Genomic DNA, 22,987 nt, shown 5'->3' with positions numbered 1-22,987 from the left:
TTATGTTAACTTTATCTGAATCTTTATTAAAATACAATTTCTAAATTTATAATTAATCAAAAAGTTTTATGATTTAATTAGAATATTGAACCTTGATAGTTGCTGATAAAAGTTGCTTGTATTTGCTTGCTTCTAAAATTATATTGTTTTTTTTTTTGCCATTTATAAATTCCTGATCGAAATTTATTTTATAAAATAGGATTACCAAATTTACTGGTAATCTCTGTCTTTCTCCTTCCCTTTTTTTCTTTGAATTTATAGAAAATAATGTGGGCATACCAAACATATATTTAAATATATTGGAATTCATAATAATTAAAATATTAAGTCTCAATATAACATGGATATGATAAATTCACTTTTACTTCTTTAAACTTCTGCCTAATATTTTGCACCATTTAATCTGGGATCAACCAATATATGTAATTGTTCCAAGAATTAAGTGGTGATTAGAAGAAATTTTGTTTATTTTTATTAATGTTAGCTAATAATGTAATATAGTAATGTTACAGTTTACACAGAAATATTTTTTTTATGAAAATAATTATGATCTGATTTTTTACTATTGTTCCTTTGTTAAAAGTTTACAAGTTTTCTATTTTTAAATTATATAATTTATTTTCTATATATAAATAATATACATCATATTACCGTCATTAATTTTAATGTTAGGGGTGTCCATAAATGACGTCCGCACTTGGAAGGAGGGAGGGGGTGAAGACAAGTCGGACAAGGGGAAGGGATTTTTCCCTTCCCCTTGCCCGACTTGTCTTAACCACTACATTAAATTTTATACAGTTTATGTATTTTATTATACTGTATTTATTTCGTTTCTACTTATAGTATCTATCATTCATAAAGTGATAGTGGTTTCAAGGGGAGTCGAGTTTTGTTGGACGTCCGAACAGGGGATTACGGAAACTGGGATAAGAGGAGGGAGTAAAAATTTCAAGAAAAATGCGGACGTAATTTATAGACAGCCGGAACTTTTTTCTAATTTCGAGCATGATTGAAAGTACTATTTATATATTTAAAAATTTAACCAGTTGATTTCTCACATTATATGCACTTTCATCATAGTGGATATTTCAGAGATGAGATTTCAAATATTATTTCTTACTTTTTAAGAAATTTTTCTACTGCACTATTTAAACAGCATCATTGTAATATAAGTTTTCTAGTCATTAATATGCATAGGCTTATAATTTCTTGAAATTTGGGGTACACGACAACTGGGCGACAATTAACTAGACGTCCGTCATTTGGGCGACAGAAACTTCAAAATTTTTGCATTCTTAGCAAGCATACGATTTGGCGGATATTATTTATTTATTATTTTTTTATAATTATTGGTAACTATATATATATATATGTAGTTATGAACTATGAGTTACGAGTTATTTCAACTAAAGAAAAGATAATGTCTTGGATCAACGTATTGTAGCACCGTAATTATTTTGTCAGAAGCGGTTGATAAAGCACATCAAAGAAAAACGGTACTTGGAAAAGAAATTCTTTCGAAGAACTTTTATACTTTTTTGTTTTTATTTATATTGTATTTAATGTATTTTTAATTTTATGTAATTGTCGTCTTTGTTTTTATGTTCATTTTGGAATAGATATTGACTGTCCTTCGTCACTTTTCTATTTACTTGTAAAAGTAAATAAATAACGTATAAATATGTTTGTTAATTACAAAATCGTTCTTTTAACTCGTTTCTAAAAAAATATTATTTAAATTTACCGGGTAGTAGATCAATAGAAAAGAATTGGTGATTTTTATAAAGAAAACAAAAAAATGTAGTCTATTTTATCTATTGTTCACCTTTTATTTTATCGCCCAGTTAAGATATATATGTAATTTAAACTACAACCAACACATCATTAATGTATAAATAATGAAATACATACATTAATATAAAATTTGTTCGACTGGTTATTAAAACAATTTTATACAATTCATTGAAATTCAAAAATTCTTTCCGCTACCGTTGTATACTAATTAGTTAAGCTTAGACGGAAAGTTATTCATTAAAATGTTTGAACAAGTTATTTTATTTTTTAAGAAATTAAAAAAAGTAAGCAAACATCTGGTAAAAAATATCGCCAGATGTTTTCATCTACATTTCTAATTCCTGAATGAATTACATTCCTGCGTAAGAATATGTGATAATTACGTAATCATTCATTTAATTTTTAAATATTCTGTAGTTCAATGTTGTTTAGTTATAATAGGTAAAGAATTTTAACTCCATTTAATTATCGTAGGAGTCGAATGTGCGCGAAATATCGGAATTCGGTTTCGTAAGTAATTGGAAAGTACCAAAAAGAACCGGAACTAAAAATACCAAATAACCGGAAGGGGAAGCAAAAATTAGGAGATATATATATATATATATGTTCAGTATTCTTACTGTGTAGTAATTAGTCAAACGGTAATTTTGTTTGTTTATTTCAAATGCTAATTAACTTCGTCTTTAATAATTTTTCCATGTGGATTTCCCTTGGCCAACAGTTCAAACGTTATCTGGGATTCTTTTTCTTCTTCCCCCTCCCCTGCGCGTCGTCGGAAGAGTTTTGTAAAGATTACAAAGAGAAACCGGAAGAAAATTGTGTTGTTTTCGTATACAATCGAACAAATACCGTGTTAAGTAACTGGGCTAGAGAAGTGAAGCGATTGATGGAGACCATTGACCCGGGTTTTCCGGTGTCTGTCTCCAGGACATTGCCTGTCTGGGACACTGGTCGGTATGTATATCCCACGTCGACTTGCATGACAAAAACACGTCACACGTGAGAACTTCAGGTGCGCTCCTTCCATATTCAAAGGAAGGAAAATTTTCGGTCTTTGTCCATTGACGTGTTTAGAAAACGTAAAAAACTCGACGCGAGAAATTCGGTTCGTAGGTTAAACGGATTTCGAGTTTTGCAAACGTGTTTAACATGCGAGAAAATCGTCGTTCTCCTGTTAAATATGTCCCTCCTGTCAAAAACTTTAACCCCTAACTTATTCAGCAGGATATTTTTAAAAATATTTTCGAACAACAAATAGTAGGAAGTTAAAGCATAATTTCACGTTATGAATGTATTTTATGTATTCGTTAAAATTAAATTTTCGATACATATTTCCGAATTTCATTTAATTCCCGTTTTGTCTTCCGTGTACTCCTACACTCCACTTCCGTTTTGGTGTTTTTTTTTTTGTAATGTGTTTGAATGAATCTTATGTCATTGATCGTTTAATAAAATGTATTAAATAAATATTATTGCATTTTTAAAAAAATTTAAATTATTCTATATAATTTGTTATATTCAAAAATTAGTCAACATAATCTGCATTGTATTTTTCGTTAATAAATTAATTAAGGCTTAAACTTCTATTAAACATTTAAATTATAATTTATTTAATATACTTAGAGGGCTTTAAAACATAATAATTAAATCTAAAATTAGATATTTGTATAAATTTAATTGCTGCTGTGAAACCAATAGTTTTTGTAGTTCATTAAATAAAAAGTAAATACAGGTGCAGTTTGGTTTAAAGATATAATGCCAAGAGCAATATATATAGTGAATATATATTAACATTTTTATGTCAGAGTTTGATATAAAATAATGGATGGTGTATTAATATTTAAATGAATACTTTGTTAACAGTTTTGCCAGAAGTAATTAATTGAAATATGTTATTCCATCTGGTATTTAATTATTACTGTTATAACTATTACTAATTGCTCTACTATTATAGTACACTGTTATAATGATTATAATACGCAATTGTAATTAATGTAAATTTCATTATAAATAAGATAATTTTACAAGAATTAAGTTAAATGGTTTGTAATGAATAGTTTTGTTAATTACTTAATTTACTATTTGCTTTAATAGTTTAAGATTATTGAATATTATATTATAATGTATTGAGTCAGTAAATTTTGGTTTCTTATATCAACATTTCCATTTTTTTTCTTTTTAGTAGAAACTATCGTAATACTATCTTGGATTTTGGCTTGTCAACCATTGGAAGTCAGAAGTCACGATCCATGGTTGGAAAGCTTTGCTTTATACAGGATTATTAAAATATGATCAAAATTATATTAAATTTAGGGGAAAAAATGAATTTCTTTTATTTATACTTTGCACAATATCTTAATCTAAAATAGTAAAATTACAGGTAAATTCTAGACATTTAGATTTGTTTGTTTGCTAAAGTTTGAGAGAATTCAAAATTATTTTGCTTAAAGATCAAGACATAAAACATCTTTAGTATAGTATATTATTTAAATTTTTACTTCTCACTTTATTATATAAATGCATGTGTGTACATGTATTTTAAGTTTATTTCTTTATAATTTATAATAGTAGTTTTAGTTGATTTTAGTACTTCTAAGCAAAATTTAATAAATATTATAATCTTAAAATGCTTATGTTGTCAGGAAGAATCTTTTAAAATGGAACATGTTGAGATTGAATCCCATTCTGATATTTATTGTATTATTTTTCCAGAGACTGATTTAAGAAGTTAGCATTTGATTTAATGAAATAAGTTTTATAATTTATGTGATGAGTAATTATGTATTTATTTTTAAAATTTTCTCTTTGCTTATGCAGTTAAAACAGAAGATTTTTTTGACGCCAGAATTATGGAGCATGTTCGACATGGTTTATTAGAATTGAACTCCGTAACTGGACTTGATACAGAAGGAATACCTGGGACCATTACTTTCTATAGCACTGTAAGCTACTTTTACCACCATTTAATTTTAAAAATAGCTGATTATTTGTTCTCCATTAATTTTGATTTCACCTTTTTTTTTTTTTTCTTTAAATAAATTATGTTAATTTTATCTGACCATTTTTTTATATCATAAATATATTTATCACCTGGATAATACATATTCAGGTAATTGATATGTGAAAACTCTTGTATTAAATATTACTTAAAACATTCAGTACAATAACATATTACTTAAAATATTGTATAAATCATTAAAATATGCAGATTTTAAACAATTAAACAACAACAATTAACTGAACAGTTAAATATTTGTTTGTATATATTTAATTTTTAAATTTTTTGGTATGGATGAAAAACATAGCAAGACGAATAAAAATAACATAGTTTATATGTAATGACTTAAATCATTCATACTTAACTGTAGAGAGCTTACTTTGAGGTTTTAATGCTGTCTTTTCAACAATTTAAGATTGGTTGGTTCAATTTTGGGAAGAAAGTTTTTTATTTTTAACTTTAAAATAACAAAATTTTAAATCAGTTTAACAGAAGTTGTCTTGTTAGATATTAAGTCCGGTTATATATTCTCATTTTTATGTATGTACAGTTTTACAGAGGTCAAATTAGTTTTTATTTGGAATGCTGTTTTAAACTTATTTTTATTCTTATTGGTTAGATTTTATAAAGCCTACATGCTCTATTTAAAATAGTTTTATTTGAATATTTTATATTACTTTTCAGGAAATTTTAATTGTATATTTAGTTATTCTTCAAATTGAAATAAATTAATAATTTAAAGTTATCATTGTATTTATTTTTTTCTTCTTTTTCTTGTTATTATTGTGAAAATGACTATTTTTTGAGTATATTATTGTTCTTTTACTCTTTGTAATAATGAAAATGGCAGTTTCTCATTATTTGTACAAAATCCAAATATTTAGTGGATTTGTCTATACATATATATCAAATTTTATTCAGTTTGAAGAGTAATTTGTTCAAAGTTTACTGCAAAGGAATTAAATAGAAGTTGATGGAAAAAGATATAAATGCTTCCAAGCATGATTGATTGTGAAAAAAGGTTAATTAAAACTATTATAATTTAGCATGTAAAATGCTAAATTATACAATACAGTTTGTGTTAAGTGAATGTATAGTATATGCATTGCAAGCATAGAGAGTTGATTTTAAAGAATTTTTATTTAAAATATATATGAGCTGCTCGTGGGAACAAAAAGGGTAAATGCCAAAATGGAAATTTTAGAATACAGCAAAAGTAAAATTGTAATTAAACCATAAATCATAATAAATTTATTCTAAAATCTATCTTTTACTGAAAGTGTTTTGTAATCAATCTAGTTTCATAATGACATAGTTGAAACAAGAATCAAAAGATTACATAAGGGTGATGAAAATAGCAATAGATGGCACTTACTGTTATGTTTCCCCAAGCAGCTCATATACATACACAATGCACTCTTGTTAATGTGAACCAATTTTATTTATTTTTCTGCCAAATGTGCCAGACAATAAAACAAATAAATAATGGATTAATTTTTAAAAAGTCTGTAGTCATTTTTGACTTGTTTTTTATTTATATTCAATCCACTAAGTCAAACAGTTGAATCCAATCCCCATGTATAATAATTAGTTTGGATTAGCAGAAGTACACTACATATTAAATACAGGGTATCCCATCAAGACCACATAAACTCTGCAGAGCAAAAATCCTCACTTGGAGTATATAAAAAATGACCCAAGAATCATATCTTTACACCCATAGTTTTTGAGAAAAATGCAAAAGTAAATGTATGATGTCACATCCAGTGCACAGAAAATAAGCTTTATTGGAAACACAAACATCAGTACTGCAAATGACATTATGCTTACATGGGAAGATACTCAAAATGGACACCATGCATATCAATACATGCATGTGCATGCTGTAGAATGACTGACTGCACACAATCCAGTATTGTGTTGTCCAGAAAAGTGAAAACAGCATGGAGATGAGCAATTAAGATCATGTGCAATCAACCACTCTATGGTGTGTGCTTGCATGCCTTCATATGTGCAATGGTCATTTTGAGCATCTTGCTATCTAAGCATAATGTCATATGCAAATACCAAAGTTTGTGTTTCCAATAAAGCTTACTTTTTTGTGTACCGGATATGACATCATACTTTTCTTTTGCATTTTTCTCAAACTATAGGTTGTAGAGGCATGGTTCTTGAGTCATTATATATATATATATATATATGCTCCAAGCAAGGATTCTCACTCTGCAGAGTTTCTGTGGCAAGATCACATAAACATAAATGGAACACTTTGTATTATAATTGGGCTGCAATTTTAAAAAATTGTAGACCTATAAATTTCCACTGTTGGCTGTCTGTCTATCTGTCTTTCCTTAATCTTGAGAACAAAGTTAGATAGATGAAAGACAAGACCAGATATGGAAACTTTAGAGGCAGGAGGTCTGATTAATTATATAAGAACTTCTGATACAAACCAGAAGTCATGTTATTTCAATTCAAAAATTTTCCCCAAAAGGTGTTAGATAGATGACCAGCACAATGCTATTGTTAAAGGAAAAGTATTATGTACAGGGGCAAGTCACTACTAATTTGAGGTGGGGAGCATATATTTTAAATTAAATAAATTAAAAATATGATTAAAAATTGTAGCCTGGCATTGTAACAATGTCGCAATAAATAATTACTCATTCATTAATATACATTCTGATTATTGTTCTTGCATATTTTGAACTGAATAACTGATTTTTATGATCATAAATAAATAGTATAATTTGAATTTATAATCATAAACAATTTTTTTTACCATAAACTGCAAATCTGTAATATAAAATTCATGTGATAATTATTAATATAAATATACAAGTAACTTTCATTTTTGGCTCTTAATGATAATTTTTATAATTCAAAAATAATTATTAATCTTAAATAGAAATAACAAAATAATTAATTATAAAATACCAAAAAAATTTTAATGTGCAAGATTTTATAATATATATTCTTGATTCAGTAATATAAAATTGTCTTGTATTATTTTCACTTTTATTGTGCATTCATATAATTTATTTTAACAATATGTATGTAATTACTAAAAAAATTTCTTTTGAGTCATCTTTCAGTTTGACTATGGAAAACTACACATTATTAAATTAGAATGAAGGGGAAATTAATATTTCTTAAATAGGGAGCAATATATGTCTTTTATGGGTGTTTGCATGACTTTTTTTGCTCTCTTTTGATCAGACTTGTTTTTGTTTTCTTCTTGAAAAACTTAGACAGAGTTCCTGTCTCAGAAAAGGAAAACTTTTTTGCCATTATCTCAAGATGTAACACCACAAAATGTAAGGAGACAAATTGGAAGTGAGGAGAATGTCTCAGGTGAGTCAAGGGATCAGTTGATCATATAAGTGCCAAAAAGGAGATTTACGTCTAAGAAGGAATTAGACTTTGTTGAAATTACAAGCCTCTTTCAATAGTAAATTACAAGTAATTTGGAATGCTTAGAATGCAATTGAGAATATAGGTACTGCTTTGGTAAACCTTGAATCTAGGCTCTCTGCCCTTGAAATTGTTTGGGGAAAATGGTTATGTTAAAAATGACAAATCAAACATAGAAATAATTGTAATATGTAATAATTTGTATCAGAGGTTAATGGGATTAGAAGATAAAGAAAGAAGGATAAGTCTGAGATTACAACATTATTCCTTTTATAACTAGATAGTGAGGAGTTAACCAATATCCAGCTAATAGTGTCTTATATTCCTTTTGACAATTATTATAATGATGATTTAAGAGTACTTTATTGCCTATAGAAAATTATTTGATACCTGAAACTAACTTGATTTTATGAGCAGACTTTAATGCTAGAATATGATATTCTGATTATTTTTCATGTTTTTGTCATATATTTGTCATGTGACCAGCAAATTGCTTTGAGAGTTTTGAAAGATTCTATCATTAATGATAGAGGGAAAATTCTTCATTATTTTGGTGAGGATGATAATCTTGTTTGTTTAAATGGTTTATTTCCAAGAGATGAAGAAGGTAGTTTTACTTACCTTACAGCAATGGAAAATACAGTAGAGCCTCATTTATCCAAATAAATTGGGGTTGTTCAGATAACCAATCATGTACGAAAAAATATATTAACTTATCTCGTGTTGAAATTTTTCTCTGTTGCGTGTCACTTTGCATTGAATTTTCGTCGATGTTAATCCTAATGTAAATTTTTTAAAATAATAATTGTGACTATTGCATCGCTAAAAATTATTTCTTTATTTTGTACAAACAAAATAAATATATTGAAAAATATAAAAAATTATATTTTGGAAGTTAATCTAGTATCAAAAACGTTCAATTCAGCATGACACAGTCCAACTGGAATGCTTTCGGTTAACTGGCGTTTCGGTTGATCGACTTTCGGATAAACGATGATCTACTGTAGTGTAATTGATAATGTCACAAGAACTATATACTCATATTGTAAATGATTTGTGTGTTATCACAGAAAGGCTCTGATCACTCACTTGTTCTACTTTCAGTGATCCTGTTGGTATCATCTGGAGTTTCCAATAGACAATTTTTGGTAAACGTGCATTCAGAGGGATGAACTTAAACCTTAATCTGTTTTTAGACTAGATAATGTTTATCACATGAGTATGGGAAACTCTTAAATCTAATGATCTGGTGGAATGTATAGTTAAAGTGGCAATATGTTTTGACTTAATTTATACTGATAAATCTGTACCTCATAAAAGTCATATAACAAATGTATGGTTTGATAATGAGTGTTATAGCTTGAGAAAATATCTGTGGAAATTGTTAAATATAGATGAATATTATGTTTTGTAAAAAACTATTTTAAAAGAGTATAAACTATTATGTCAAAAGAAGGTCTTATTTTTGGAACTTAAATAGAAGGTTGGTGACATTTATTAACTAAAATATTTTGGCAAATTAATTAATTAATTGCTTTAAACATAAAAAGTTTATCAGGTTATAAGTTTTAAGAATTTCCTTGGAAAAATGGTTAAGTTTCAATGTTGCTAAATCTTCTAAAGATTATTCTGTATTCATTCATGATGAACAGTTGTAGATGGATGTGTATAAAGGATTTTCAACAGGGTCAGTGTTTTTCAGATTTTACATTGAAGAAGATAAAAGGAACTAGTAACTGTTTTAAATCTGTTACTTCATCTGGAATTGATTTTATTAGAACAGAATATTTAGTGTTTTCCAGAAGTGTGGATTAAATCTTTGATTATTCCAATTTATATAAAATTCATCAACAAGTTGACTAAATTTTGCAATAACAACAGCATTTAAAACTGCAGTTGGAACCATCTGTTATGATATTTTATTGTAAAAACTTTTAATATAATTAATTATTATAAAATGGCAAAAAGGCTAATTTTGAGGATAGGGGATTAAGTTTTATAAAAAATTGTAAATGCTAATACAGTAATACCCCGAACTTACGCGATAGGTGGGACCAAGCGATAACCGCATAAGTCGGGGTATAACTTCGCATATAAATACATACAAATTATTTTTAATTGGGGCCGGAGACTAAAGAAAACAATAATTTAGAAAAAAATGTTTAATAAAATATTAGATAATACATATGTATAACAAATTCTATTATTAAAATTATAAATCAAAGTTATTTTGTTATAGAAGGCTTCCTAAAATCTAACAAATTCGTCTGACGGCTCAAAGATTTTTTTCTCCCGCAAAATTTCCTCATAGCATGCTAATAATTTTTTTATTTCTCATTTTGTGGAAGAAATGCGCTCTTTGTTGGAGTCTAAATTTTCTAAAATTTGTAACCTCTTTTTAATTAAACTGAGGCCTTCTGTCAAGTTTCCAACCGTTATTCGATCATCTGATTGAACTGGGTCTAAAGGATCAAGTTTTGTTAATTCACAAATTTTCATTTTTTGTATCGAAGTCTTTGGAATGTAAAGTTAACATTATTAAAGATAAAGTTTTTCTTTTCTTGTTTGATGCAGAAGAATCAGTTCTACTTCGTTTGGATGACATAGTAGAGTCTCAAGTCTCCGTAAATATAACAAACACAGAAATAAGACAAAATAAATTGTAGCTATGCGTCGATTCCACGCGACATGTCCGAACATGTAAGCTGAACAATAGAGTGGAGGGAGTGAGTAATCAAAAGTTGCATGGCGCTCAAACAAAAGATGAATCGTCGAGATTTGAAAATCGCGTAACTCCGGGTTTGCGTAAGTCGGGGTAGCGTAAGTCAAGGTATTACTGTATTCAATAATAAATAAATCTTCATTAAGTCTGGCCCTACTTGAGATATGACATTACCCCCCCCATATTTTTTCATCCCCTTGACTTTAATTGCCAAAATTTAATATCAACACCCTAATGCATAAACATCCCTGCAAAATTTCAGAAATTTTTTACAAAAGACACAGGAGTTATTAACCTGCAAAGGGTGTGAACAAAATGTGCTTTCCCCACACACACACTAGTAAGCATCCATACATACAGAAAAAACCCTCAAATTCTTTTGCATTTTTAAATGTTTCAAGGTCCCTTGAATCCAAAACTGTAAAAATTTTAGGTTGTCATTTTTTTTATCAATTGCTATACTTTCCCTATGTTATATATAACAGAACCAGAAGAGTAAAAAGATGATGTTTATGACCCCAAAAGTTATTGTCCTATATATTTTTGGTTCCTGTAATTGGAAAACTGTTTACATCTTTATTAAATAAGACTAGAAGAATGGACTTTAAATATGATATTTTTGTGTCGGGAGCAAGCAGGTCTTCGGCCTGGCCAATCTTGTCAAGATCAAATATTTGTATTAAATGCATTGGTATAATTACATTAATTGGTACAAAAGAGAGCAAAAATTTATGCTATTTTTGTGCACTTTAGATCTACTTTTGATACTGTTAATCATCAAGTTTTATGTCTCTGTTAGAAAGAATGGACATTGCTAGTTTCTTAGTCTTGTAATTGATATATACTCCAAAGCTACTGCAAGAGTAAAAATACTAGCTGAAATGACTGATTCATTTGACATTGGAGTTTTGCAGGGTGAGATTCTGAGTCAACTGTTTTTTAATTTGTATGCTAATGATAGTGAAACTTGTTAAATCTAACTTATCTGAGATTTGTCTCTTCAATCATGTTGAGATACTTGTATTAATGTATGCTGATGAATCTGTTATTTTTATTGATACTCAACAAATTTTGCAAAAGAAAATTGTAATTCTGGATGAATTTTGCTGACATTATTATTAAAAACTAATGATATTCAAGAAGGGAGTAGACTGTAGGGTTTGTCAGTTTTGAAAGACCGGTTTTTGAAGAAATTTATATAATTTGAAAACTGGGGTTTTCCAACTAAAAAACCAGTTTTTGAGCCTAGATTTAAACATAAATTAATTAATTATTTGATTAAAAACATCAACACTATTTTATGTCAGAGACAATTTTGTGTCAAAATTGTCTCTGACATAAAATAGGAATATTGTTAAATACTAAGTTTCATAAAACTAACTACAAAAACAAAAGAAAATCCCCTAGGCCTAAAAAGCATCCAATTCTCCCTACAATATGGAGAAATCTTTCAACAGTGGAAAAACGATAGAAAGATTTGTACACTTAAAAGAATGCATTGTTTTAGCTTTGAATAACATCAGTGCTTCTCACATGTGGAACAAAGCAGGGTATTTTAAAATTGTAGAGCTCCTTAAAGTTTAAGGACCAATACGTTTAGTAGCTGCTGCCCTAGGACAACAAAGTTTGCATCTTGTTGTCCTATTTATTAACAAGTGAAAGCATATTTGAATTTCTGTTATGTGAATTGAAAAATTTGAAAACTGAAATTAGTTTTTAGTTGTTACGTGCTGTAGAGGTACAAATTCCAAAGAGGAGACAAATGGGATTAGTAACACTTCTCCTTTATTTACAAAATTCACAGAATGTTTGGACAAATTTGTCTAGTGTATTTCTTCCATTAGCTGCAAAATCTGATATCATTAAGTTATCTGGACAAATATTATCAAGAATATATCCAAATTATTCTATAGAAGATGACTGCAATGATGAAAAAGTGGCAAAGAAAATCAAGCCACAGCTTTAAAAAATGCTATGGAAAAATCAATACATAAATATCTCCAAGAACCTGAAGTGGCTTCATCCAGTCCTAAGACACTAAAGAAGTAGTTTTTAGTATTAGAGGGTACAAACAGAAGAACGAAAAATTTAGATTTATTATTTAATGCTTTAAAGACAATTAAACCCAGCTCAGTAGCAAGTGAGAGAGTTTTTTTCTATTTCTGGCAATTTTGTGTGCAAAATAAGGACACGATTGAGCAATAGATCTATAGATGTTCTTTGTTTTCTAAAATCATATTTTCTTTGGAAAAATAGAAATAAAATAATATTTTGTAGGCATTCATTGTTGTTCCTTTTTCTTTATGGTTTTCTCTGGAATAAATTTTATAATTTAATGTGATAATCTAGCACTTCCTTTTTTATTTTCTTTTTTGTTTTGTGTAGACGTTGGTCGATTTTATTTTGTTATATTTTTGAAATTTTATAAATATTAAATAAACTAAAAACTGTTAAAATAAGTTGTAAACATGCCTTATTTCCATTTTTAGGGGGGGGAGTGAAAATTTGAAAACCGGTTTTTAAAAAGTCAGTTTTTGTATAAACCCTAGTAGACTGTCACCTAGAGACATAATTTTTGAATAATCAACCTTTACATATTTAAAATTATGTATACTTTGGAGTTTTTATTTTGCATCTTCTGGACAATTTTATAGGCTAAAAATTACATTATGTGTAAGGCTAAAATGGCACTGGGTTCTATGTAGCCTGTTCTTTCAAGAATAAAAATAATTTTACATGCATTTATATAAAATTATTTCACTCAATGATCTGTATTATGTTGTGTGTTCCTACATGGACAGTTACTTATTATGTTAAAATGCAAATTCTTCTTCAAAAAATTAATCTTATAAGTAATACGAGCAATTATTTATTGTGATGTCATTAGAATGCTGAGCTGCAATTTTTCATCATATTTTTTACATTTATTTAATTTAAAATATATGCTCTCCACCTCAAATTAGTAGTGTCTTGCCCCTATACAGTACATAATACTTAGCCTGTTAGCAAGCCCCTGTATATCATACTTTTCCTTGTTAGCAACAGTCATGCCATTATCTATCTAACTCTTTACAGAGGAAAATTTTTGAATTAAATACCATAATTTCCAGTTTGCATCAGAAGTTCATATGTAGTTAATCGAGGCCTTCTATCCTTAAACTTTACATATCTGGTCTTGGATTTCATCTATCTAACTCCATTCTCAAGATTAAGGAAAGACCGACAGACAGACACTGACAGTGGGAATTTATAGGTCTATAATTTTTTCAAATTGCAGCCCAATGAGATAAATTTTTGGAAAGTGTAGAGAATGGAAATTGCATATTAGGAAGCTTTCTTAATATGCAATCTTATTATTAAAATTTTACAGAGAAAGAAAAAATAATTAAAAAATAAAAAACAAAATATATGAAAATATAAAATTATTATTGCAGATGTTTATTTAAGTTATACTTTGCAAATAAAATTCATAAAATAATTTTTTATATAAAACTAAACGAAACTTTTTTAATATTATGGATTTACTTTTTTTCCTTTTTTCTTTTATTTCTATTAAATTGGTTTTTCCCTCCACTAAATTTTCTGTTTATTTGAATTTATCAAATAGTTTTAAAAGTCCTCAGTATTCACTTCATTTAGTTATATCTCCAGTTCTAAATTATACCTGTTTATCTTCATAGGACTCGTATTATCTGAAAGTACTTAGGAATTATAATATTAAGATGTTGTTAAATGAATTATTTACTTCTGTAATCTATGTATTTTTTGATTGAGTTATTAGCATAAGAAATAAGAATGGATTTTTCTTGTTCAAACAATGAATGTATAAAATTGACGTATATTTTGTCTATTTGAGCATTGTATCCATAATATTATTTTAACATCTATAATATTTTCTATTATTTTATTTATTTAGTTATACTGACATTAAGTTAATATCGTTTTGTATTTGCATTTGTAATTATTGAAACATTTTTGTAAATACTGAAAATATGAATACTTATTCATATAATTGCCAAGGATTCTTAAAAATCTATAGGTTAAATTGTATATTATGCTAATGATGTCCTGGAGATTTTTAGAAATTTTTCAAATGTTTTTAATTAGGGAAAGTAGATTAAGCTTTCTTTAATTTAAAATATATCATAGCATAATAGTAAAACAGACACTAGTTTCTTCACATAAAGCTCTTTTATAAATAAATAAAATTATTTATATATTAATTCTGAAAGTATTTTTAGGTTATAGCAAGAAGAATGGAAGGAGGTGGGAAAGTGAAAGTCCTTTTACATTGGTCACCAGAGAATATGTAAGTTAAAATTTTGGTAATGAAAATTTAATATGTTTAAAATAATGAAACTTTTAATAAACAAATATAGGCATATTCTTGATATCTTGGAAATAACAATTACACTTTTTTACAATGACAAAACTGTTACTATTAAAACAGAATATTAAGATATACTGGTTAGTGGGCTCAGTCTTCCTATCTGAAAAGTTTTTAACTTAGATATTAGTTTGCATATTTCTACCTCTTATAAAATATAGCACTAATATATATTTAAGAATTGATGATAATGATAATAAAAAAAACTATTCTAACTTGCAAACAATCCATTAAGTTACAAAGTTCAAATAAATTTTTTGTATGGATTAAACATTTTTGGATTTTCTTTTTCATTTTCAGGAACATAAAATAGCCATTACAATCAATCAAATATATCAAATTCCATTCAATAATGAATCATACATTTTAAAATTATTTGTACAGCTCCTGCTAATATTTAAAAGAGTAGCTATGAGAAGTATTTAGAGGCATATGCATCCAGTTTGCAACAGAACAAGTCTCCACAAAGTATTTTACTAGATGATATTTATATTTGGCTTTACAAACATTTTCACTTTATTCAGAATGAATTTTCAGAGTACATATACATAATATATAATGTTATAAAATTATTTGATAATTTGTAACATTGCTATATTTGAATAAAACTAATAAGAATATATCTAATACATTTGAACCTTCAATAACAGCTACCTCTAAACAGCAACCATATTTTTAAACATAAATGCATACAGAATAACTTTCAAACAATGGCCATTTTTTGTTTTCATCAGTGGCCATTGTTCAGAAGTTTGAATCTATATATAACTGCTTAGGTAATATTATATTGCTGCTAGTTTTAATTAGCCATAAAAAAGTAGCCAAATAATAGCTATTTAATCAAAACTCAGTTGAATGAATAGTTCACTTCTTGTAAATGTACATATCATATTATTATATAAATAATAATGAACTACTTAGTTGGAAAATAACTTTGAAATGATTTCTGATTTTATTATCCAAAAAGTATAATATCTCAAACAAAAAATAGAGTAATGTGTAGTTGAATACTGAATTAATTTAAAATATTTTGTTTTTTACAAGAAAGAATGATTAAGTGACAAATTTTTGACACTTCTTTTTTTAAATATATTTGTATATGTGTATTTTTATTTTTATCTGTTACCAGATATACATTTTTTTCTTATTCTTACTATTAACTCTCTAATACATATTGTAACAAATATTAATTACTAACCATTAACAAAAAAAAAAAATTTTTTTTTTGTTTATATTAATTCATTCAACACATGACTAGTTCATCAGAAATTCATACTGTTGAAATAGTGTATGCTGATTTTATATATCATGTTCACTACTATCATTTTTCCATAAAATTTGTAACATCTGTAAAATTAAAAAATATGTTAATTTTATATACAATTTGTTTCATTGGTGTACTCATCTTTATAACTTATTTGGCATTTTTATATTTTACTGTTTATTGTTTCTATGATCTACCTTTGTGAAATTTTAATCAATTTGATTTTTCAAAAATGTTTGATTCTTCATTTATCTGTATAAGTCATTTTGTTTTTTTATAAGCTAATTATAATAAGTACAAAAATTAATTTAGCTCCTATCAGAATAATTTATTCTTTATTTACTTCATTTCTGCTGTTCTTTATCCATAAGTTTGTATTGTATGTTTGAAAATTCAGTATGTTGTAATATCTTTCAATGTCTTCTGTCTATAACAGTGGTGAAATTAAAATTGAAATTTCTTGGTGTTTAGAAATATTAAGTGTATAAAATTTATATCAAAAGTATTCTGAATTCTTTCATTTTAATTATGTACAAAATTTCTTCAGAAGAACAGAATTGCAGTATTTTAAAATTAAAAAGTATTCAAATGTTACATTATGTCAAATCATAGCACTAATTTTATATATTTTTATAATCTTATGATTATTTATGATATGATTATAAGTAAGAGCTGGATTTGTGTGCACATGCATGTTGTTTTCCTTAAATGTTATGATGTTAAAACTTCAATATAAATGCAGTTTAGGTCCAAGTGAATTAAATTAAGGTGTCCAATAATGCATAGTTTATATGCATTTTAAAAATGAAAACAAAATATGCATTTATGATTTTACCGCAAATTTTGACCACTTTTGGGACAGATTTGACCACTTTTGGGACTAAATAAGTGTTTTATAGACTTTATTGTTTGTTTGCATGAGTGTAAGTACTATTTTTCAAATGATCTGTTTGTTTTTTCTGTCTGTGGAGTGAATTTTTTTTGCACATTATTGTTTACAAGAGAAGTATCACTTCACCATTCAATTACAGATGAACATGCAAAACTCAAATGTTTTAAATTTAAACCATCTAACTTGCATTAATTTCATCTTTTAAAGTTTCACAAATGAACATGTTTTACATTACCATGGAAATTTCTCATTTTTCAAACTCTTTAATCAGATTAATTCAAACGATTTTTAAGTTATTCTAAATATTATATTTATTAATTTAATAATGTTAAATATAAATCTTTCAAAAAATTGTGTAAATATAATGTTCAAGTAAGTATAAGGGGGAGAATTTCTTGTGAGAAAAATAATCAAACCTCCACATATGGAGCATGCAGAGAAAAGATTCCATTGTATTGAGTTTGAATCAACAATGTTGGTCAAACAGCAGAAAACTAATGCTGAATTGCTAAGAAAATATGTACAGGAGTTTGGATCCTCAAGATTTAAAATAGATGGAAAAATTCTTTATTGTAATATATTCCACAAATTATTTTTTTGTAAAAAAACAATTTGTGGGATATATTACAATAGGTTACAAGTGTCTCAGCATGTTGAAATGTCCTTACATCAGTGCAACATGAAGGATCAAAATGAGCCAAAACAGCAATTGATAAAAGGTAAGTTCTAGTTGCACTGAAACTAACTTTAGTAGAGTTCATGATATCAGTTGGAAATGAAATATTACTGTCAGGTTTGACACTAAATTTATAATTAGTTAATAACTTAATAAGAGCATTTACTCATTTCTCAAATTTTATTAAGTATGTAATTTTATTCTTAATTGGCTTAATTGCCACCTCCTGAAATGAACCATTATTCTAATGTGTATTTTGTGACATTATAATTTTCAAATTTCGTGTGTCACCTAGTGTTGCATGTTTATTACCTCCTGCCTAAAAAGTGTGATGTAATAGATGTTAGTAAGATTTGCTCACAGACAGAAGTACATATGCATTTCAACCTACAAATTTTATTGTAAATTGCTGTACTTTACCATGTTTACTGCATATTTTAGGCATTTTAACATGCATATATATATATATATATGTATGTATGTATATATAGCAATTTTAAATGCACATAAATCTGGCCCTTAATTATAAGGCCTGGATTTATATGTTACAAAAAAGCCATAAAATATGTACATAAATATTATGAAAATTTTGAAAATATGTAGAGAAAAGCACAATATGTGTTTAAGAAAAATAATTTTTTTTTTTTTTTGAATTTGTAGTCAGCAGTGATTTCTATAGTAGGATTGCCATAAATATTATATTTTGCTTCTCATTCTGATGTTCCATAGCATACACCATTACATCTAAAATCATCAAAAATTGTTTTTTATTTCTTATTTTTAAGAAGGATCTCACAAGAAAACACTTGACTACTTTCATTTCCTATAAATAAATCTTTGCATTCCCATTCTTTCTTATTTACTTATGAAAAAGTCATAACAGTTAAGTGATTAAGTTGACTAACATTTGTCAAAATAATTTGATGATTTTTTGATGATAAGTTAGGTTTTGCTTATAAACTGCTGTTCTAATGTGCTGCTTTAATTGGAATAATTTTGTACATGGTATCTATAAAAAGTTAATTTTGTTAGTAATCAGCTACTGGAATATATTCAGTACAAAAAGGAAAAGGAACAAAAAAAAGAGAGAAACAATATAGATTAGTAAAAATGAAAAAAAAAAAAACAGGAAAAAAAATTTTTGATAAAATGAAGGGAGATTAAATTTTATTTGAAAGAACAAGCCCATTTGTCAGAGATATACTCTGTTTTTAAGAACTCCATTTATTTAGATGCATTGTGTTATGTTTTTTCAAATTATGTTAATTTAGTATTTTTAAGAATTATAATAATAAACTTCAGAAAATAGACACCATTAATGAATAACCAGGTTGTTAGACATTATTTTAAATAACTGTTATAATAAAAGTCCAGGTACCTACATGTGAACTCGGATTTTAAAAATGTGTTTAGATTAACAACTATCGGGCAAATTCTCTGGGCTTGCTTAGCATGCATTGCATGCTTAAGAGAAAGTTTTGACTGTCAATATATTTCTTATATGACAAAAAATATGCCGATAATAATTTATTTTAACGTGTAAACTCTTTTATCATTATCATTTATTCTAATTTTATTCTAACTCTTTTATCTGAAGTTTGACTGTACTACTAACTGTCAAGGTATGAAAAGTTCTTATATTTCTATAGTTTTTAAAGAAAATTTGCTGAACTAATGTTTAAGTAAATACATAAAAGATTTTAATAAAAAATGTATAAGCCAATAAATCCTCATATTATTGGTTTTTACAAATAAATTATTATTTAATTTTAAGCTTATACTGATAGCTAAATTTGATAGGTAAATAATAGTAAATAAATTTGATGTACTTAAAGTCAATCCAACAATTAATAACTACTAATCAATTGCAATAATACAGTTGACATGCCAGATACTGAAAAATATGGAGAAATATGTAGTAACTAGTAAAATGTGGAAAAATACATTTCATAAAATTAGCATAATTTGCTTTAGAAATTGATAGGGGGAGTCAAATGTCAAAGTTTGATTTTCCTATATATCAGCAAGAAAAGCCTATTGTAACATATAAATCCAGAGGTTATTCTAAGTAATTGTTAAAAAATATGAAAACAATAAAAAAAATAATTTAGTTATATATTTTGTTATAATTTAATATTATTACAGTACTAATAATTTTCTTTTCTTTCATTGTAGTTTTATTATTTTGAATCCATCAACAGTTTAAATGTATTGTTTGATTCAGAATTTACTTTCAATTTGCAAGTCACAAAAATGACAAAGTTTAATAATTTTATAATGTAGTTGTGGTAGCATTGCTAATCAATCTCATTGAAAAGATTAAAATATATTCCTTAATTTTTAGTGTATAATTGATTATGGATTATTTGTGTGATCCAATGTAATGGCTTTTTTACCAGATAATTTCTTCTGCATTAGGAAAGTTTTGCATGTTAGTGAGATTAAGTTGTGAACCTCTTGCTCATTTTGTTCAAGTTATCAGAGTTCTTGTATATTTCAATTAAAGAAAAAATATATTTCTCTTACAGACAATACATATAAAATGTGTCTTTTATCCAGACGCCCTTTCTCACGCAGTGAGGGATAAGACAATTCCACGGCGGAGTCGACCTTTTATTTGAGGCTTCTCATCCTCCTCACAATGTAAAATAGTCCAATATTTCCCTCTGGCAATGGCAGCACAATTAAAAAATAATTTGCAATTTTTAAAATAAGCCAGGACAATTAAATACAATTAAAGAAAAAAGAAAATATATATTTCTCTTACAAACAATACATATAAAATGTGTCTTTTATCCAGACGTCCTTTCTCACGCAGTTGAGGGATAAGACATTCTTGTATATTCTTGTATATTTATTTCAAAGAGATATAAATATTATTTATTTTTATTGATTTCTTTAAAGTTTTTAAAAGTTATTTCTCCTTGTTATCGTTATTCATGTATTACTTACATTAGCAACAATGCTTTAGAAATCATTTCTTAGTATTGTTTCTTGTTTCAGTATTTTGTTTTCTGTCATGCAGTATTGTCTTCTAAAGACATAGAGAATTATTAAATTTTAGAATTATTTTTTTTAAGTTGGTATATTTTGTGAAGATTATTTTACATTTAGTTGTGTTTTTGTTAGCTTTTTTTTTGTTTTGTTTCTTTTAGAATTTGAGTTTTGTTATAATATTGCAAAAGATTCTTACATGCTTATAAAAATTATCAGTATTAATTGTAAAAATAAAACAAAAATATCTTTAAAAAATTTTTATTTTAATAAAAAATTTATAGCTTACAATTATTAGCAGCCAAGTGACAGAAAGTTGCTGAAATGTTACATGTAAAACACATGTGCATATGATTTTATATGCGCGCACACACGCACACACGTGCTATAATTTTGTGTAGATATCCTGCAGTTAGTTACCTGTATTTAAAAGGCAATTTGAAAGTGGTTGTGGATTATACAATGAGATGGTTTTATATACAGATTTTAAATTGCAATTACTGTACAAATTCATCAAATAGCTTTCCTTTGTCTAAAGTCACTTAGGGATGTGTTTATAAAATGTAAAAATTCCTTTGTACAGCTCAGACACATTCATTTACAATTGCAGTTTTTCCTGAAACCATTAAAGTCCACATAAAATACCTTTCTTCTGTTCACATTAATCTGCATTTTATTATTAGATACTTACTTGAACTTAAAGTAGAAATTTAGCAGTTTTCTAGATATATTTTATTCTTTGTATATAATGTTTCTATTTCAGAAAACTATTTAGAAACTAATTGTTGCATTATTATATTATATTTGTTGAGTCATTTCTTGTTTTCTTTTTATTACTATAATGTGAATTTTAATGATTAAAATAATTTTTTTTTACATTATAAATGAAAACCCTAGTTTGGCTCTGCAGTGTTTAGTTATACCCAGTAGCAGCATTCCACCTTTCAAGTTTCCACCATATTGCTAACTAAATCAAAACTAAATATGACTTCATTACCATTTTACTTTATTTGCTTTGGTTTTTAAACTGTATAGTGTACAAATTCCTTTTATATTAAATAAAGTAGATTGTAGTTGTATGTAAAATAATTGAATTTCAGTCAACTGCCAGATTATTGGGCTATACTTTGACTAACTATTAATAATTAATGTAAAATAATGTGTCTTAAAGGTAGGTAGTTAGTCTGTTGTTTTGGTTAATGTTACCCTAGGTATACAAAATGGCGGCTCATCTATGACTCCAGCATACAGAAGCGAGGAAACAGTGGGGACACACCTTTTCTAAACCTAACCTATTCTAATAAATTACCATAATTATTAGCAACTAAATTATTAGAATAGGTTAGGTTTAGAAAACGTGCGTCTCCACTGTTCCCTCGTTTCTGTATGCTGCAGTCAGAGACGAGCCGCCATTTTGTATACCTAGGGTAACATTAACCATTGTTTTGTACTAAGATTAATAATTATAACAATTTTGAATTAAATTTAAAAATTATTGTAATTATAAATACTAAATTAAGTCCACTTAACAGAACATCAGGTAAGGGTGCAGTTTGCTTTATAAAGCACTCTTCCATATTTCTGATGTTCTCCCTTGTTTTACATTAGTGGGACTTCTGTTAATAGAGAACCAGATAGTAAAACAGTCTGTTTACAAGAATACCATGTCACTAGTCACTGAATGAAAGTATCCAACAAGTCTAATTCACACAATAATAACACCTTTTACTTATAGCTGAGATAAATTTATTGCGAAAAACTAACATTTTCGGCTTAATCAATAAGCCATCTTCAGGTTTTAACTTTCGAAAAAAGGAACATTATCGTTCCATTAAAAGAATACAAT

At 26.9% G+C, this 22,987-nt stretch overlaps 1 protein-coding gene across 1 annotated transcript in view; it reads left to right on the top strand.

Annotated features, from left to right (window-relative positions):
- Positions 1-22,987, top strand: part of LOC136972722 (zinc finger protein aebp2-like) — a 78,754-nt gene that overhangs the window by 36,346 nt on the left and 19,421 nt on the right. Inside the window, 2 exon segments of the mRNA XM_067267330.1 lie at positions 4,612-4,736; positions 15,170-15,237. Coding sequence (XP_067123431.1) covers positions 4,612-4,736; positions 15,170-15,237 — 193 coding nt within the window.

The sequence above is a fragment of the Centruroides vittatus genome, unplaced genomic scaffold (genome assembly GCF_030686945.1).
Source record: "Centruroides vittatus isolate TY-2023 unplaced genomic scaffold, ASM3068694v2 contig_301, whole genome shotgun sequence".
Classification (NCBI taxonomy): Eukaryota; Metazoa; Arthropoda; class Arachnida; order Scorpiones; family Buthidae; genus Centruroides; species Centruroides vittatus.
Note: the sequence above shows the minus strand (reverse complement) of the source record. Positions and strands in the feature narration are given on the sequence as shown.